Source organism: Protomyctophum bolini, assembly GCF_963924005.1.
Source record: "Protomyctophum bolini genome assembly, chromosome: 18".
NCBI lineage: Eukaryota > Metazoa > Chordata > Actinopteri > Myctophiformes > Myctophidae > Protomyctophum > Protomyctophum bolini.
In genome coordinates this window covers 21157674-21176445 of record NC_137879.1, presented here as the reverse complement: position 1 = coordinate 21176445, position 18772 = coordinate 21157674, and the positions used below count along the sequence as shown (strand labels likewise).

At 44.3% G+C, this 18772-nt stretch overlaps 1 protein-coding gene across 1 annotated transcript in view; it reads right to left on the bottom strand.

Moving 5' to 3' along the window:
- Nucleotides 1-7221: 7221 nt before the first annotated feature.
- Nucleotides 7222-18772, bottom strand: part of trrap (transformation/transcription domain-associated protein) — a 118946-nt gene continuing 107395 nt past the window's right edge. The window contains 6 exon segments of the mRNA XM_080788451.1: nucleotides 7222-8779; nucleotides 10151-10345; nucleotides 14519-14722; nucleotides 15078-15262; nucleotides 17072-17289; nucleotides 17922-18147. Of these exon segments, the coding sequence (XP_080644577.1) occupies nucleotides 8495-8779; nucleotides 10151-10345; nucleotides 14519-14722; nucleotides 15078-15262; nucleotides 17072-17289; nucleotides 17922-18147 (1313 nt within the window). The 3' untranslated portion in view covers nucleotides 7222-8494.

Sequence of the window (18772 nt, the reverse complement as noted above, 5' to 3'; positions counted from 1 at the left end):
GCCTTCCTTGCAGGCACATCCTTTATTCTCAGATCTGCTCTCCTCTCCACTCAATTGTCCTCTCTCACCCGACACCTCCTCCTTTCTCCACCCCTTCTCTCCACAGCAATCCTCTGCCCACTCAGGCATCTGTCAAGGTGTGGTGGTTTTACATGGTGAGGCTCCAATGCCCTTGTCCAATTTCACTTTGGAGTGAAGCTAGGCTGAACATGCCAATCCTGATATTACCAAACAAATTAAATCACGCGGTTGGGCGCAAGGGAAAAGAGAGTACAGCGGATGCATTGGATGGAAGGATGGATGAACGGACAGCGGGATGGGAGGGAGAGAGAAGAAAAGGGGGATGCAGGCTGTCAAACAGATTGAGCAGCTCTCTGCTGGGCCTGCCAGAGGATCAGGACATCCTCGGAGAAGAATCCATAATTAGTTCAGGATGTGGGAGAAAGCTGGCCCTGCTGTTACTGCTGCTGGCCAGCGTCAGCATGGCTGTCAACACCCCCCCCCCCCAAAAAAACAAACAAATAAATAAAGAAACACTCATTATTGATGTATTCTGCATATAATCTCACACAAATCCTCAAAACAATGAACCAGTCTCACCTCATTTGTCTTGAGTAAGAAAGATAGCAGTCTCAATGTTAGCCTATAGATTAACTCCAATCCTATGATTTGGAGGACAGCAAACCTGTTTGAAACCATTCCTTTTCAAAGATTGTTGTTAAGCAACCAGGCAGTAAAAAAAGTTACCATCAGTATGTATCTCAATTGCACACCACTGACTATTAAAGGGATGAACTTGATGCCCTGTTACTGCAGAATGTAAGAAGTGCTCACTCTGTAGTTTCAGACGGTTAAAATCTTATTAGAGGGCTTTGCTTGATAACAAAGGCTAATGGGAACATAATGGAATAAGATGTCCCTCTGTTACTAAAGCTGTGTTAGTGAGTCAGAGCTTGTATCCTAGAAACAACAGTGTCTGCAGCTGAACGCGTTTCTCTGCAACATACTGTAAGTGAATTTTCATTCTCTCTACTCTGGAGGCGATGACACAGACATGGGCTACTATAACACATGTAACAAAAGACTAGGAATAGGAAATTACCTGGCAACTAAAACATGACATTCAGTGCAGTTCTTCAGTGAGGCTGTTTACTGAATCAACTGTACGGTAGCCAGTACATCTACATATCAATTGCTCCATGTAATGAGGTTATTCACAGAATGAAGCTACTTAAACAGCACAGAGTTTGAGGAAATTTAATTAAAACAGCGTTGTTTTCTCCAGCTCCCCTGACACACCTAAATTAATTTGATTAATTGTTTGACTTAGTAGATGCTGTTCAAAGTCACAAATTGCCTTAAACTGAGAGTAGGATTTCATTTATTTTCAAACACAGATTTTTTTTTTCTTTTCCCGGTAACCTGCTGAAAGATTTCCTTCTTAATTCAAATTGATAAACTGGCATTTTGAACTCGTTCACATGGGTGCAAAGCTTCCTGGTGCATTTGAAGAGAGAACATTGCAGGTAAGCAGTGCTGAATCAATAGGCGCAGCAGGATCAGTACAGTCTAGTTAGAAATGCTTGCTCTGAACGGTGATTTGCTAAATTCGGTTAGATTCTAAACCGCCGGGATTACACAAACACACAAATGAGCTATGTATACGTCAAGGTTCAGCCTGTATCCATTGGCTAAGGCTCGATTTATACTTGGATGAGTGCCGATATCGTACGCAACCAAGTATAACGGAGCAAAGAATAAAAGACTTGCAACAACTCAGGGTTAAATCTGTGAACCTTGACCGCAATCAAATTTGTGTCCCTGCACATGGGCTTGTGTGTGTGTACTGGGTTGAACTTGAATCTGCCTACTGCAGGTGCAGCATAAACATACAAAAACAAACAAGTGAACACAACAGATTCTGTACAAACATCAGCTGTACAGAAGGGGCGTGGGGTCACAGAAGCTATCCAAGGCTCATTGGTGTTAATACTGCAAGAAATTGGATTTTTGATTTGTGCAATTAGAACAATCTAGTAGGGTCTAGTCAGCAGCAGTAGAGCAATTATAGCCATTTCCTATAATTGACGTAGATGTTCGTGCTTCCTACAGTCGATGTGTAATGCGAAACCCTAAGATTAGGGTCAAAGATTAATATTTAAATAATACTGCATCTACCAATTATTTTTATTACTTAGTGATTACTTGTTCGTTAATCAAATAATTGAGAAGCACATTTATTTAGATTTACATATATATCAAAGCAGACTTTATTATTTTCTAGAATCAACTCGATAAGTCTACTCTATTTAACCACTTGAGCCCTGTTTTTACAAGATCATGCTTACGGTAATTTAAAAAAGCCCATTTGCACACCTACTTCAAGGGAGAGCTGGTGCGTAGGAGTAGGCAGTTAACATCAAAAAAATATTCCCACTTCACTTACAGCCACGTCGATCTGACCTTCATCAGGAGTCAACTGGTAGACAAACACATATTTATGAGAGCTCTCAATGAGGCCTTCTGACTGAGTACGGCAGGATCATTATGTATAATGTTATTTTTTTAATGTTTCTTTAGTGTGGACTTAAAAAATACCATCTCTCACCCGTATGAGCCGTTCTCCTCTTTACCTCTTTGTATGGTGCCCTGATGTCATTGCTGTTGGGTGGAAACTTTATGTCCAAAACCACTTTTGTGTGACACTGTTGTATGATGAAGTAGTATAAAAACAAAACAAAACTGTGATACGAGGTTTCTAACCACAATATTGTAACGTTTAGCACCCTGAGCTGGAGTCGAACCCCGATCTCCAACTCAGTAGACCAGGAAAGCAACAAACCACACTAAGAGAGCTAGCTCGCCTGGAGGAGCAAGTTACAGCCAGGTCTTTTGCAGGGTCGTTATACTACACTCTCCTTTCTGAAGCTCACCCCGCGCTTCAGTCCTCGAGTCCCTCACATCCCTCACGCAAGGGCACGATCCAGCGGTCCTCGACCACTTCTGACACCAATGTAACGTTTAGCACCCTGAGCTGGAGTCGAACCCCGATCTCCAACTCAGTAACTCAGGCAAGCAACAAGCCACGCCAAGAGAGCTAGCTCCCTTGGAGGAGCAAGTTACGGCTGGGTCTTTCGCAGGGTTGTTACACTATGTATGGGTCTGTCAAGTTGACTCACACCTGATGAAGGTCTGAGCGACCTACACGTGTATCTGCATTCAACCTTTGTGGCTGTAAGTGAAGACGTGCACGATTATTTTCTTTGCTCCTCTCATACTATATCATGCAAAAACAGCCTATTCAATGTGTTGTGAGATGTTCTTTTTTTCTGGATTAATACTCAATTAAATCAATTAGTTCAAATAACTGTTGCACCCATAAATAATACACTATTTTAAACTGTATTATGTTACCAGCACACCAGGAAACTAAAGTGAATGATGAGCACGTGCCACGTGTCAGAATTGACAGAAACCATTCTGTTTTATTCCTTCCCGTCAGTCACAATGTTTGACTGTAAAGTGGAGATGAAACAAACAAGCTAAACTCCTCGGAGAGAAAACACCATTTAGGAAGCATTATTCCCCCCCCCCCCCACTCCTCTGCTGCCAGATACGAGATACGCATCTGGGAATACAGATCGACACGTAGCCTAATCTCCATTTGATGAATACTGTTTGTTTACAGGAAAGCACAAAGAAGCCCCATCTCCACAACAACACTTGATCCAATATGATATATAATTAGATGATGGGTATATATAAGCCGAGTGGGAAGCTTCCCGGGCTTGACTGACTGTTGCATTGAATTGAGATGGGATGAGGGTAGCCGTGTGTGTGTGTGGGGTACCTCCGTCATGCCTTCTTGCAATGCAAACAGACCGTGGCCTACCTGGCTAATACGCCTCTCTGTTCTCTACACACATACGGCACAGCATCATTCGTGTTTATACTGTTCGTCCAGCAGGCTCGATGTTATGGCCATTGATCCATACATGATGTTAGTTGAACAAGACATGCACACACTCAAACGCCAATCTGCAGCATTCTCACGAGTCACGCACGTCTGGTATTTTTACGCTCCGAAATGTTATCATCACCGGTCAAAAGTACCGCATCTACAGTACATGAAACGTGTCTTATATTAAACCCAATCGGATGGGCAGATTTCAAACAAAACAATCTCTCCTCTGCTGTCCTTTCCCAAGCCCTTCTCTGCACCCATACCCTCCTTTCCAAACCTCTGTGGAGAAGATGAGATCATGGGAGAAGGAATGAAGGTTTTCATCATCCTCTTGGCCCTGCCAGGAAGCCGTTCCTGCAGCCTGTAGAGATGCAAGGAGCTCTCTGCAAGCGAGGCGGATGATCCCAGCTCTACACCTGCCAGGCTGCCACTCCCACTGGGACACATCAATCACCTCCACTCCTCTCACATCAGATGGAGACAGAGAGGTGGGAGGGATGGAGAGAGGAAGTGTGGAGGGAGTTATAGCAGAGGAGGGGAGCTGCTGGCTGCTCTCCTCTGATACTGGTGATGCAACGCAGAGCTGGACTAAAGCCTCATTTAATGCTTGCCGCACAACAAAAACAGATTTTCCGGCAAGCAACGAGGCTGTCTGCCGAATTGTAAATCAGGCTTGATGTCCAATATGACGCTGCAGCAGGCGGGATATGACAGCTCTACAATTAACACAGTACACTCACAGAGAAAGAAAGGCTGGCGTATGAACCCTTTTTTCCCTTTCCTTCATGAATGGATTACACATTTCACCAATTTATATCACATATTTCATTTTCTTTCTCAAACCTGTGCCGACACCTGAGGCGTGAAATGGGTGCCCTTTACTACTGGGAACCTGGAACGAAAACGACCTCTGTGTGTGTGTGTGTGTGTGTGTGTGTGTGTGTGTGTGTGTGTGTGTGTGTGTGTGTGTGTGCGCTCAAAACGAAAGAACAAAGCTGAAATGAAATCTCTAATGTGTTGGCGTATTACACAACATGGAAACCAAAGAGGTCTTTGGTGCAAGGTAATGAGGGTGGCTGGGACTGCGTAGTTTAGTGAAGTTACCCCCCTCCCTCCCATCTTTGACTGGGGGAAATTATAAATTCAGTTTTAGAAGTGACCCAATGACAAATCCAAACAAAAACAGTGCTTTACTCAGGGGGAATCATGGAGTTGTCTCTGTAGCTGATGGGTGCAGATTCTTGAAGATACAATGATTTTTAGTAAAAGGCTGATGCACACCTCAAAAGGTTGGTGACAGGTGCGTAGGGCGATAGTGCATATTAAAAATGGTATCTTTGAAAAACAAAGGAGAGGACCAGCACACTGTCAGACACTGTTGCTCTTTATTAGGTCGACGTTTGGGTCGCTTAGACCTTCATCAGGACAGACCTGATGAAGGTCTAAGCACCAGAAACTAAACTGGTCTGTGTTACTAAATTGCGTGATCTGGTCTAGGTGTGGTTTATTGGTGGTTTATTGGAAAAAATAAACTCTTATTTCAGTTTTTCAGCTTTTTTGTCATATTTTGGTCACCGACTCCCCCCGTTTGTTTTTAGTCTCGCCAGTTGGTACGAGTTGGAATAAAAGATGGATATACCAAACAAACTATTCCAAGAAGTGCTTGGAGAAACATTTCTGATTCATACACCGCATCAAGGCTTTTGTTGGGTAGGACCTGAAATTATGATGCCCTTGATTGTGGGGGATTATTTTGGGTATTTCTTATTCCAGTTTGGGTTCCAGCCTAATAACTATAAACCAGTGACTACAACATGACGTAATATATCACCCGCTCTCGACCGGATCATAAACCCGAAAAGGAATGTTTCCCAGGCTACAAATTACAGAGGGATGCAGTGAAGTATGAGCTACTTCAATACAGAGGCAATTGAAGAACAAAACATTGATATGGTGTTTTGAAAAACATTGTGCAAATCCATTCCATTCCATCAGCCTGATGGAGGGGAAAGGAACTGGTTGGAATAACGTGTTCCTTCCACGCGCTATGTCCAACCAGGGAAACTCCCCCCTGTCAGGTGCAAAGGAGCAACTTGGACACTAAGGCATGAAGGAAGCATGAGTTCAAGTCCGTTTCTCTCCCCATGTCCCCCATATATGGGGACTAGGTTGGCGGAGGGTGTGTAGAGCCCAGGATCACATTAGATAATTGACACAGGGGTGAAAAATGGGTTACAAAATTGTGGGATAAAAATTATAGTTAAAAAAAAAAAAGAAAAGAAAAAGCGAGAAGATTTGTGTGTGTGAGAGAGAGAGAGGTACATACAGTACATCCAAAGAAAGTGAAGAGAGCTGTGTTTAGAGAGAGAGAGAGAAGAGGTATGCATAAATGCATTAAGGAGAAAGAGAGTGGGGGATGCTGTGTGTGTGTGTTCAATCTGCTGAGAGGTGAACAATGATATAACCTTTGTTTATGAGGGTGGGCGGCCAGCTGACAGTGTGTATAAGTCACCGATGGCCCGGCCACTCTGAGATGCACTGACGCACATTAATCAAGCCGACAGAAGGAGGGAGGCTTCAATACAACTCCCCAGGGCTTTTTACAGAGAGAGAGAGAGAGAGAGAGAGAGAGAGAGAGCGAGAGAGAGAGCCAGAGAGGCTTGGGGAGAGAAGGTAACAACCTCAAGTGCCTTAACACCTTTCACTTCATGAGATCACACTTCTTTGGGAAAGGTGTATGAACTATGAACGCAATAATGTGAAGAGTTTTCATTCTAAACAAGATATTACACACAATGTGACCTTCACACCACTAAAGAACACCAAAAACATGAGGTTTGGGGAGCGTATGCGTTTAAGCAAGGATAAAGTTCCTACCCACCATCATGGAGACTGGGGTATGAATCCTCCATGGTACCCGTGGCTTGGCCGGAAGTTCCAGCGTTCCCATGTTCATGGGGGGAAAGCCGATTGGGGACTGTGATCTCTGTCGCTGGACTAGCGAATCCTACAGGTTGGTCTGGTCAGCAGGGAGAGAAACCAAGAAGCATAGTGTGTCCATCTGCACGCGTTACGCCTTCATGGTGAAACTCTGCAGTATCAGGGGAAAAGAAGTGGCTGGCGACATTGCGTATCGGAGGAGACAAGTGGTTGTTTACACCCTCCCCAAGAACGAACATAGGGATCAGCAGTGGAGGGTACTACAGGTGGGAATTGGCCTAACTACTAAATTACAAAAACAACACCACACACATGAGCACTGCATTCTTGGGACTTTCATAAAAAGATAATTTTTACTATAAAACAAAATGCATATTTACAAGGCAAGAGGTAATAATCCTGTGGTTGGAAAAAAAACACTGTACCTTTACAAAATGGAGGAAATGCGTACAAAAATGGCTCAGGGAAGTCAAGTCATATATGCCTCAGTATACATACAGCTTATTACAGTGTCGCTCGCCATCAACCCTGAAGTCTTAATCTTTTTGCAAGTCTTAATACAAGACAAAAACATAGCAAAACAAAACAAAAACAACATCAACAAACCTTTAAATCAAACTTTTGGGCACTAGGTGCGAAGATAAATTCCAACATAAAAATGGGTTTGAGAGCACTTGAGAGGCAGTCAATAGAACAAAAAAATCATACAGCATAGTCTGATATTCACAGGGCATTATTCTACATTCTTTAGAGTTTGATACAAAAAGGTCAGCTAAATAATATTCAGTTTTAAATACAAAAATCGATCCCAAGAAAATGAAATTCTTTTGTGAAAACCTTGATAAACCTCTGAGAAAAAAGAAAACTGTAAGCTCTATAAGCAGGAGCAAACTTATGTAGAGATCAATGGTCAATAACCAATTAACTGAAACATTTTTCAAAGTCGACTTAACTGCTCCGTTGTTGTAAACGGGTGAAATACAATTTGCGGTGCAGAGAGCACGGATACGAACTGTGCCTTGTTCGCACGCAAAACATTGCAACATTGCCTATAAATGGAGATGATGCAAATGGTGTTGGCAATGACAACCATGTCACACGTTAGAGTGAGAAGTGACTGCAGCTCACAGGAAACTGGTGGGACATCATGGAGGGGGAAGTAGATTCCTGTCATTTATACATGTGTGTGTACATAAATGACAAGAAGCTACTATCCATCTACAGCATAAACATACTATATGTACTATACTGTATATAAGTCCAGTTTGATGTCAACCTGGAAGTTGGAACTGGAAGAATTCATGGTTAGTCCAAACTGTTCTATGTGGAAAACAGAGCATGTGACATTAGGGAGCTTGATTCAACCGCAGAGCTGGTGGCTGTAATTTGTTTCGCCTCACCTTCCAGTTCACACACTATACGCAGCGTCCCTTCTCAGGCATGTTTGCACTCTACTGTCGAGGTCTACGCTCATCATTTCGTCACTCTGTGTTCTTTGTTTCCTCTCCGTGGTGTGCAGGAGGTGCCGTCATTATCTTCCCGTGGCAGATCTAAACTGTGTGTCTTTCTCTCCGTTGTCCGTGGTCCTTCTCATAGCCAGGGATGCCAGGCAGGGTCCATGCGACACAGGTTGTCCAGGCTGTTGGCCGCGGCCACCAACGTGTTCACTTTACTCTCGCCTCCTTCGAACTGAGCCAGATTATGGAGTCGGGTCATGATGGCGGTGACGGCCTTCTGGACCAGTGAGACGAGCTGCTGGGAGTCCATGTTCTCCGGCTGGCCGGCCGGGGACAGAGGCATGGAAGTGTCTTCCTGGGTCTTCTTGTGCCAGGCGATGATCTCGTCGCGAAGAACTGCCTTCAGAATGCCGTCCACCTATGGGAGACGAAGGAGAGAAGTCAGGAAGTGAGGAGAGGCAGGCTGGCATTTTAATTGGCGGCTTCGTCGGTGTTGAAGCGCTGTGATAAAAACCTCACACTTGGTATAAAATTATGGCCAATCTAAAACATACACATTAAGCAAAGTTGTTAACTTTAATTCAGGGTGTGTAAATTCTCCCTATGGTAACTTCTCAGCCTTGTTAGCAGCTCGTTATGAGGGCAAAGTGCTGAAATATACCAACATCTAAACCAAGAACGACCTCCAGACTAGCAATCACCACCTAACTGTACATACACTGTCCTCTTCCCTTGCTTTAAGTGTTCATTTGGTTTCAGGCTCCACTATATTTGAAAGCGTGAATCATACATGTCTTGTTTGTGCGCCTCTCTGCAATCCAGTTCCATGGCAACATGCATCCATTTTGCTGCACCACAAGAAATGGTGGTCCCTGGGATATGGTCTCTGGCTAGATTGACAGGACTGACGCTTTTCTTTATTTGAGTTTTCAACTCCCCCTGCCTGGTCCCTCCATCTCAAAGTACAGGGGAGGCCTATACATAGACACCACAGGCCTGTCATCATGGCCCCGTTTGGGATACATAAGCCAAACCTCCCACGGCTCACATATTGATTGTGTTGTTTTTGTTTAGCTGTGCATCAGTGAGTTTACCTCTGTATGGTTGAACGCCAAAACAACGTCTGGAGAAGTTTACAGCGCAAAAGCCAAAATTTCAGACGTCAAGCACTGGCAGAGATCCTCATTGTGGAATACTCCAATGAAATATTCAGAGAAGGCAGTGGTGTGTGTTTGACTGGACCTCACATTTGCAAAACACAAACCCACAAACTACTTCAAAACTGATTAAACTGTCACTATTTAAGACTGTGTAAAAACTTGCTGCACATGGTGCAAGAGTGCACATTTTAAAGTGACATTTAAAATAACCTTCAAACTGTTTACGGTATGTGCTGAGCCATGCCATTTTGAAATCATTGGTCAAAGCTCAAGATATACAGTACATGTATATAGATATAGTATGTAGATATAGCCTATATTCCTATAACACACACACACACACACACACACACACACACACACACACACACACACACACACACACACACACACACACACACACACACACACACACACACACACACACACACACACACACACACACACACACACACACACACACACACACACACACACACACACACACACACACACACACACACAACAATGATCCATTCAGGAGGATCCCGGGATTGAACCTTCTGATTCCAACACTCTACCTCCTGAGCCAGGGTCGTAGTGCCGTATGGCATTCACATTAGCACAAGACTCCCTGCAGATGAACTGACCTTGAAGTTGGGTTGTGCGAAGCAACGTGCTACGGCAATCATGGAGGCGGTGAGCGGGCCCGAGACGCCGATGGTGGTCAGGAACTCTGAGATGTTGGGTGTCAGGCGGAATGGGACCGGTCTGTTGGCATCTAGGTCTCCTGTGGCATCATTGATGTCAAAGCGGAAGTAGGAGACATTCAACTTGCCAGTATCCTGAAGAGAAGAGAGGGAGGGATGAATATAGTGTGTGTGTGTGTGTGTGTGTGTGTGTGTGTGTGTTCTTCTTCAAACATCTATCAATTTAGCATGACAATTAAGTATGTTTAACAAAGCTTGTGCTAAAGGCAGTCTAAGGATTCAATATTGGCAAATACTACCATTATTAATTAATTAATTTCAACCTGTGACTTAAAGACCCTGTAAAGGAAATTCAATCCAATAAGTGTTAAATAGTTTTGGCAAAATATATTATTCAAATGTGGCTGGTTGGTTACACAAACTTGAGAATAAATAATTATGACTTACTAGTCCTTACCCATTCGAATATATGCACACCAAATGATTTACAGTTTGGGTAATGTGATTTAATTAAGCAATATTACACGAGAGGGTGTGCGTTACTGTCATTAGTTGCAAGAACGAGCTGAAGGCAAGTTCTGTAAGGGCAGAAGTCTGCTATGCTCTGGGAGAACAACAAGGCTGAATTCATTGTTTTAATTGTTTCCATGATGCTGGTTTGAAGCACGGCTAGAAGGCTGTTTCAACCATTCAGATTGCTTCCTCGAAACGACCTGTTGTATAATAGATCATATTGTTGATGTATGTATTTTGAATTCAGTCTGGTCTCAGAGGCACTTGCCCGTCGGGCAAGTAGTACAGGAAAGGTGCAATTCTGGGGAAATTGGAAAGTGTGATTGCCTCGATGGCAAATAGGCCTTTGGAAATATAGGCCCTTCCAACTGATTTTGCTAGCCAATTATAACGTCACTCCATGGGTCATGGGTAAGTCATTTGGAGGGGATTTATCCCCAAAGAGCATGGTTTTGCAACAAATGTCCCTATGGATGAAAATGGAATTTGGCTCTCTGTTGATTAAACCACCCTCGACATGTGATTAAAATTTGGGGTGGATTGGACATTCCGTTTGGAAGCCAATTACGGCCGAACGATACGGACTATCAAAATGATGTCCATGGTGTTTTAATCGTATAGGTCCAGAGATGATGTGTACCAATCTTTGTGAGATTTGTACAAAATCTGTACTGTAGGTGGAAGAGCAAAAAGTGTTTTTTGAAGAAATGTTTAAACGGTGGAAAATCTTTCTAGACTAAATGGGCTAGGCCTATATGGGGAGATGCGTCATGACCCAAGGAATCCAGAGAAAAAATATTTGTGAAGGGCTCCTATGTCCAACTTTTAAGTGTGTGTGCAAACACAAACTTTGTCCTACACAAACATTAAATGCCATGGACACTGAAAACTGAATGGACAATTTTGAGTGATCGTGTAAACACAAACATTGCACTTAACACAAACATTGAAGACAAAAGTGAGGACACAACTTGTGATTGGCCAGAAATGAGATGATGTACGTCACACGTGTGTGAAGGGCAAAAGGTAAAGTGGGCTGTTATAGCGCCAACTATCGCACGCAAGCACGACCCGGCACTGCTCATTGAGCTGTAAATACTGGTATGGTATGGCAGATACACAGATATTTAGAATTCATTGTAGGATATTATAGCCACTTTAAAATTAAACATTGAATTGGCAAGTATTTTGAAAATACTGATCTGGTATCTCGTCCTTTTTTAAATACCATTTTAGCTACAAACAAAACAACCAACATTCCTATAAGTTCCATTCCCCATTGTCCTCTGTATTAGTCATACCAGAAAATGATTAGTCTCCACAACAGCAAAACAACAAGACAACAACTACAAAATGGCCACCAGTATTGATCCATGTGCACCAGATGCAGTAAAACCTCTGACCGTCAGCGGGACATCTATAATCCGCCACTCACGCTCCTTCTCGGCTCTCATCTCTTCTCTAGGCTCCATGTCCCCAGTGAGTTAAGTATATACAGCCCCAGTTTCATCTTTACGCCTGCGTTTATGTCCAATAGGGCCTGTGCATGAGCAGCCATTCCAGTGAGATAAGCTCCTCTCATATGAAAAGGTGAGTGGGTCTGACAGCTTTATAGCGGTGCATTTCATCCAATCTCTCTCTCTCTCTCTCTCTCTCTCTCTCTCTTGCGCTTTTACTTTTCTCTCTTCTGTCTATCGCTGTAATTTCATTCTACAGGCCCAGGCCTCTCCTCTCTCTGTCTTAAACCTCCCTCTAAGACCTCCCGTCAACTGCTTTCTCTAGGCCCCAATGTCTCCCCCTATGCTCTCCGTCTCACCTGTTCTCTCTTCTTCCATTCATCCCCTTACTCTCTCCATTCACCATTCCCTCGCAACTCCAATCTTTGCCTCCTACAGGGCAGGGGTCGAAATGTGACCATTTTTGTTGCCAAATTGTATCTGTGCAAACTCGACATATAAGTGGGAGTATTTGTGTGGACTTGTTTGTGCTAGTACACTCAGTATACGTGCCTTGTGAGCCGTCAGTACTCTGTATGGTCTCTGAAATGGCAGTAGTAGTAGTGGCCTGAGTAGTGTTGGCCTACCAAGGTGTTTTGTAAATCAATAATTCATCTATTATAAATTGGTGCTCCTTACATTTTGGTGGGTCTTCTGACATTTTTGCTGGTGTTGCCAGTGATGCCAAGAAAAGAAAAAAAAATCAGACCCAGCTGAAGTGAGTGGTGCAAACAAACTCAGCCTCCCAGCATGCACCTGTGCACAGTGTGAAGCTCAACAGCCCCACTTTGTCACCGGTTGGTACCCTAACCATACATACAGACAGAGGGAGGGACGGACATAGCTGGGCATTGGAGTGGCTGCACCCTACTGTATGGTTGCACCACTCAAAAATAAAAAATACATTTTGATCTAAGAGTGCCAACTTGCCAGCACCAAAGCTGCTCAATCTATATGAAGGTAAAAAAACGAAAGAATCAAGTCACTATAAGGTGAGCATCAATAGGGTCTGTACGCAGTAAAAACCTCACAAATCCACCCATGTTATAGTTATGGTGTCTTGTCCTTGTACACCCTCTGCATGTACTTTACAGAGAGTGTGTATGTGTGTGTGTACATTCTCCGTACTATAATCCTTGTGTGTCTAATGGGATCTGCGGAGTGGAACAGGCAGAGAGGGGGCTTAATGCTGCCGCTTAGCTGCCCAGAGGAACGCCTGTCAGCAAAGGCCGATTAGGATCAGAGGAGAGGGGTGGCCGACCGACACAATCATCTTTAATAATGACTTGGAGAAAGCTGTCTGCACACTCACTGGATGGACTCACAGACACACGCACGAATGCTGTAAAAGTAACAGACACTCGGTTTGGTCCCTCTGCGCGCGCGCACACACACACACACACACACACACACACACACTAGGGCAAACAGACACCCTCTCTCTTGCCCCTCTTTTACACACGTGCCCGCAGTCCCTTCAAATTGAAACGTTTTTGATAGCTGTAGAGCACAGGGGCCTGAATATAAGGGGCTGTCAAAACATCCTTCTCGTTGACAGCGGCTGGCTGACTGATAGGCCCACTGTGAATGTCACAGGGGAGGATGGTAATTCATATGGCCAGATATGGAGAGGGGTAACTGTGATCTCTTAATGCATCTATGAGGCGGTATACAGATTGAATTAGCCCCTGTGACATAGATCACACTCGCCCTTGACCGAGCATGTGTGCATGTAGTTACTAAGTGTAAAGTAAAGTTTAATGAGTAAAAAGAATTCTGTTATGGTTCGTCTACATAATGTTAATCATGCTAGCTTTGTGCGTCTGTAAATGTGCGCGCACACGCACACACACACCAGGTACAGCTCTACCATCCATATCGCCTGCCAGGTAGGACACAATTCTCCTAACCCTTCAGCTGGTGGCTGTCCTAGACATGTCCCCCCCCCGCGCGTGCGTGCGTGCACACACACACACACACACACACACACACACACACACACACACACACACACACACACACACACACACACACACACACACACACACACACACACACACACACACACACACACACACACACACACACACACACACACACACACACACACACACACACACACACACACACACACACAGTACCTCAGGGCTCAGCGTGTTTCCATCGACTAAGGATCAAAGACTTGTCCTTATGCTCCAGGTTAAACCTATGAACCTTGACTATGATTCAAATTAAGTATCTGTGTGTGTGTGTGTGTGTGTGTGTGAGTGCATGCGTGTGCGCGCGCGTGTGTGTGTACCTGTGCTATCTGCAGCATCTCTGGGTTGAGCCTGTTGAGGTGTAGCATGAACTCGGCCAGGCCGATCAGAGCCAGCTGGATGGTGAACATCTTCCTGAAGGTCCAGTAGTCGGTGGCGTTGGGGAAGGTGTGGAGGGCCCACTCCTTCAACATGCTGCGAGGCACCATGTTGCCCTGCACCTCCTTCAGGATGTCCCGAAGAACCTGCCACAACGCAATCAATTATTGGTCATTTTCATTGAGCAGAAATTGGTTTATCCATGAGGGTCTTGTGATGGATGTATTTTTATTATTATTATTTGTTATGTTTGTATTTTAGTTTGCTTTAATTTGAGGATAGATTGTGTTTTGAAATTTCTTATTACTATTAATTATGAGTTAGCATGTTTAATTTACATGATATATAACTAAACTTTTAAATATTTTGTCTACTTTTTGTCAGATGGATTAATCATTTAACCTCTAGTTTCAAGCGGCAGGAAGTCAGCTGCTCTGGTGATGCTAGCATGTCATTGATGCTGGACCAATGAAACTGTATTTCATGGTACAGTATCAGTACCTGATGGCTGGCCTGCGTGCCTCTGGCCTGCACCGTGGCCAGGCGGTCGTAGTAGCGCGAGATGGGGTTGTCGTGTTCGATGCCCTTCTTGGCACAACGCTGCTTGTAGATCTCCACCAGGGACAGAGAGGAGGGGTTATCCTCCACCAGCCTCATCTGCGGGGATACTGCCACCACCCGCGGCACTGGAAAGACAGTTACCACATTACCTCCAATTACCAACAGGGACATTATAGCATGGGTGACCTAAATACAGATGAACAGAGGAAGAACCAGTCATTTGGTGGACATTGGGTCACTTCATCTAAAATGCATTACACCGACCACAAATACAAGCTTTTTTTTAGCACTGTTGTGACCCATGACCTCAACACTGGATTTATTACCATATTTTACAAAAATGAAATGGAATCACTTAACACTGGCATCCCAACTTTGGCCATTTTAGGTGAACATTTAAAACAAATTAAAGACAAAATTGCACATCTTCAAGCTTACAACATGTTACAAAGCGACGCATTGTGGCTAATTTCTCTTTTACTGTAAGTACATTATACAGAGCTTAAGTAGTTAACTCTACTCTAATCTACTCACAGACTTCCTCTTACCTAAGCAGATATGGCCACCACTAATGCTACACTCTACAGATTAGAGGCAACAAGGTAAGTTTGGAAGAGTACAAGATGCCTGCTAGTTAGTTGTTCTTCTTGAGTAGAGGTTAGAGGGACGAAAAGACAAAATAGGCTGGAGAGGCGAGGCGAGGGGGGGGGGGGGGTGGCAGGATGGACAGAAGAAAGAAGGGGTTAGAGAAAGGTGAAAAACAAACAACCAACCAAGCAACTGTGTGACATTAGCAGAGTAAACACTGGCCTACCCTCAGACTTCATGTTACCACACAGTCGACCACACGTCATATACCTTCAACCAACGTGTACTCTAGAGGGGTGAGCGGGGTTGTGGAGTTGTGAAATAGCTACAATAATGAGGTACTATCATTCAGTACCAAGGCCCCCAGGGGGAAAAGGGTGGGGGCAAAACCACCCCGTCGAGACACAGCCACTTGGGATATGGAATCAAAACAGTCTAAACATTTACATAACGCTGGGCACTCAGAGGATCCTACAAACCAGACCTTCCAGTCAGGGGGAGGAAATGGGTCGGACGGGACTGAATGAATTCCCCATCCATATTTCCTCTAAAACAAAGCAATCAAGGGCAGGGAAGAGAAAATAGGGAGAGTGGGCAAACATCTGGGTTGGAGGCAAACCTCTGGGGTGGGGGGACAGGGGAGGAAATTGGGAAGAGGTACTTGAAAAGATAAAAAGAAACTGTATGTGTGAGAGAGAGGTGGGGAAGAGAGAAACATTATGAGAAGAACAATGTCGGGCGAGGCGAGTGACAATTGCTCTCGGTACACAATGACAGAGGAGGTCACACCATGAGTCACCTCTTCATCTCCAAGGATACAGAGACATGGGCAAACACATGGGGCACAGATGAGAACGTGTGAAATGAGAAAGGAACAGAGAGAGAGAGGCAAGACAGAAAAAACAATGAAAGAATGAATAAAAACATCCGATTCCCCTGTGAATCTCTGCCATCATGCTGATGACTTGCCAATACAAAGGAAGAAGGAACGGCTGGATGGTAGATCTGAGATAATTCATTTTAACAAAAATAAAAATAAAAATGAATTCACACATTGGGATTTACTTCCAGGCAGCGTGCACAAGAAGTTTGGCACAGACTGGTGTAATGGCTTGCGAGATTAGACACATACAGCGGGGCGGACAGGGACATAAACATAACATACAGACAACCACTCTTATAAAAAAGGGCATGAGAGACAGATAATGGAAAGGAAGGAAGGATGGATGGAAGGAAGGAAATAAGGTAGAGGATAGAGCAGAAAGAAACAATTGACAAAGAGACAGAGGGAGAGAGATGCTCAACCGGCCACGCCCCTCCCCCCAGGTTTCTCAGGGACAGGTTACCTGTAAAGAACAGGTGTCTCTTTGTAGTCTCTTTCCTCTTCTCCAGACAGGGGTTGAGGAGTCTCAGTAGCTGCAGGACCCTCTCCTCCCGCCGCGACTCCGTCAGGCAGGCATCGTTCATCACCAGGTAAGGGTAGATCTTCCCGTTGTGGCCACGGATGTAGAGGCGGCGTGCTGCTGTGTTGTGCTTCTGGACGATCTCCACCCTGGGCATGAACCTGGTAAGAGAGAAATTACCAGCTGAAGGTATTACATCTCCAGAGATTACATAGAGAGCCTTATACACTTTTTGTTCATTAATATTTATCATCCAATAAATAATCTTAGAATATTCATCATCCAATGACTAAATTTATAGGATTGAGTAATTAAAATGTTACAATATACAGTTTAGTTACTTCTACTATAACTGTTTAGTTACTGTATATTGTATTTTCAATATTGCTAATGTTTGATGAGAATGCAAATCTACCCGTAGGTTATTAGATATCTTGACTGCAACGGTTTAGCTTGTGGGTGATGCTAAAGAGATCACAAATCTAATGACTCCTGCCTTATGTGGCACAGCAAGACACTTTTATGTCATTGGTTACCCAATGACTGTGCGTCACAATTTTAACTGTATTATCCACACTGTTGAGTAACCTTGATGTACAAGAAATGTCAAGAATACAACGCTGCTAGCAGATAGTAGTATAGAGAATGTCATAATTAACAGTGTTGAACCTTGAACCAAAGGCCTAGCAGACTGCACGTATTTGCCAAGCTCTTTACTCAGCCAAAGTGTCAACAAAATGTGGTTGTGCAGGCTTGTTCTTCTGTGTGTGTGTGTGTGTGTGTGTGTGTGTACCTGGCGATCTTGATGTAGTAGTGCGTGGGTTTGGGCATGAGGAACTCCCCAGGGATCTCCACCTCGGCTGTCTGAGCCGAGAAGTTGCTGAGGAAGCGGCACTTCTCCTCGATGAGGAAGAACTTTGGCAGCTGCTTGGTCTTCGCCTCCAGGATCTTTATCCACTTCTTCAGCTTGGAGATGAGGTTGTGGAGCTTCATGGAGCCTGGCACACTGAAGTCAAAGTCTGGGGAAGGGGTGGGGCTCAAAGGTCAACAACAGGGCATTCACTTAAATAAAATCTTAGCACCCTCTGCAACTACACAAAGGAGAAGCAGGCAATGTTGAGCATGGCACTGAACTAGGCGAGGTGCTCTCATGTTGTTTTTCCCGCAGGGAAAGAACCGACACACACACTTACACCTAGCTGGGGAGTTGACCAGTACAATTGCTGCTGTTGTACGGCTGGTCACTAAGCAGCTCTACTGGAGCAGAGGGCGTGCCTCGCACCAGGGCACTTCAACAATAAGTAATTCAGTTATTCAGGCTGGCAGCACAATGACAATTCTCCCCTCCTTTATACGTGAAACTCTAACGTGAAAACAGTGCTGATAAAAATCTGAGCTACGAAGACGAGAGACTTGCAGGATTAAATTCCTGATGCAAGTCACAACCCATAATGCAGCGAACATATTGTGATGAGCTGCAGCAATAACAGCGGAAGTAGGAAAATGGAGCCAGGTGGCTTTCTATTTTAGAATAAAGCCCCCAGGACATCTCTGTGACATAGGCGTGCGTGCGGACACACACGCAGTCACTCTCTCTCTCACACACACACACACACACACACACACACACACACACACACACAC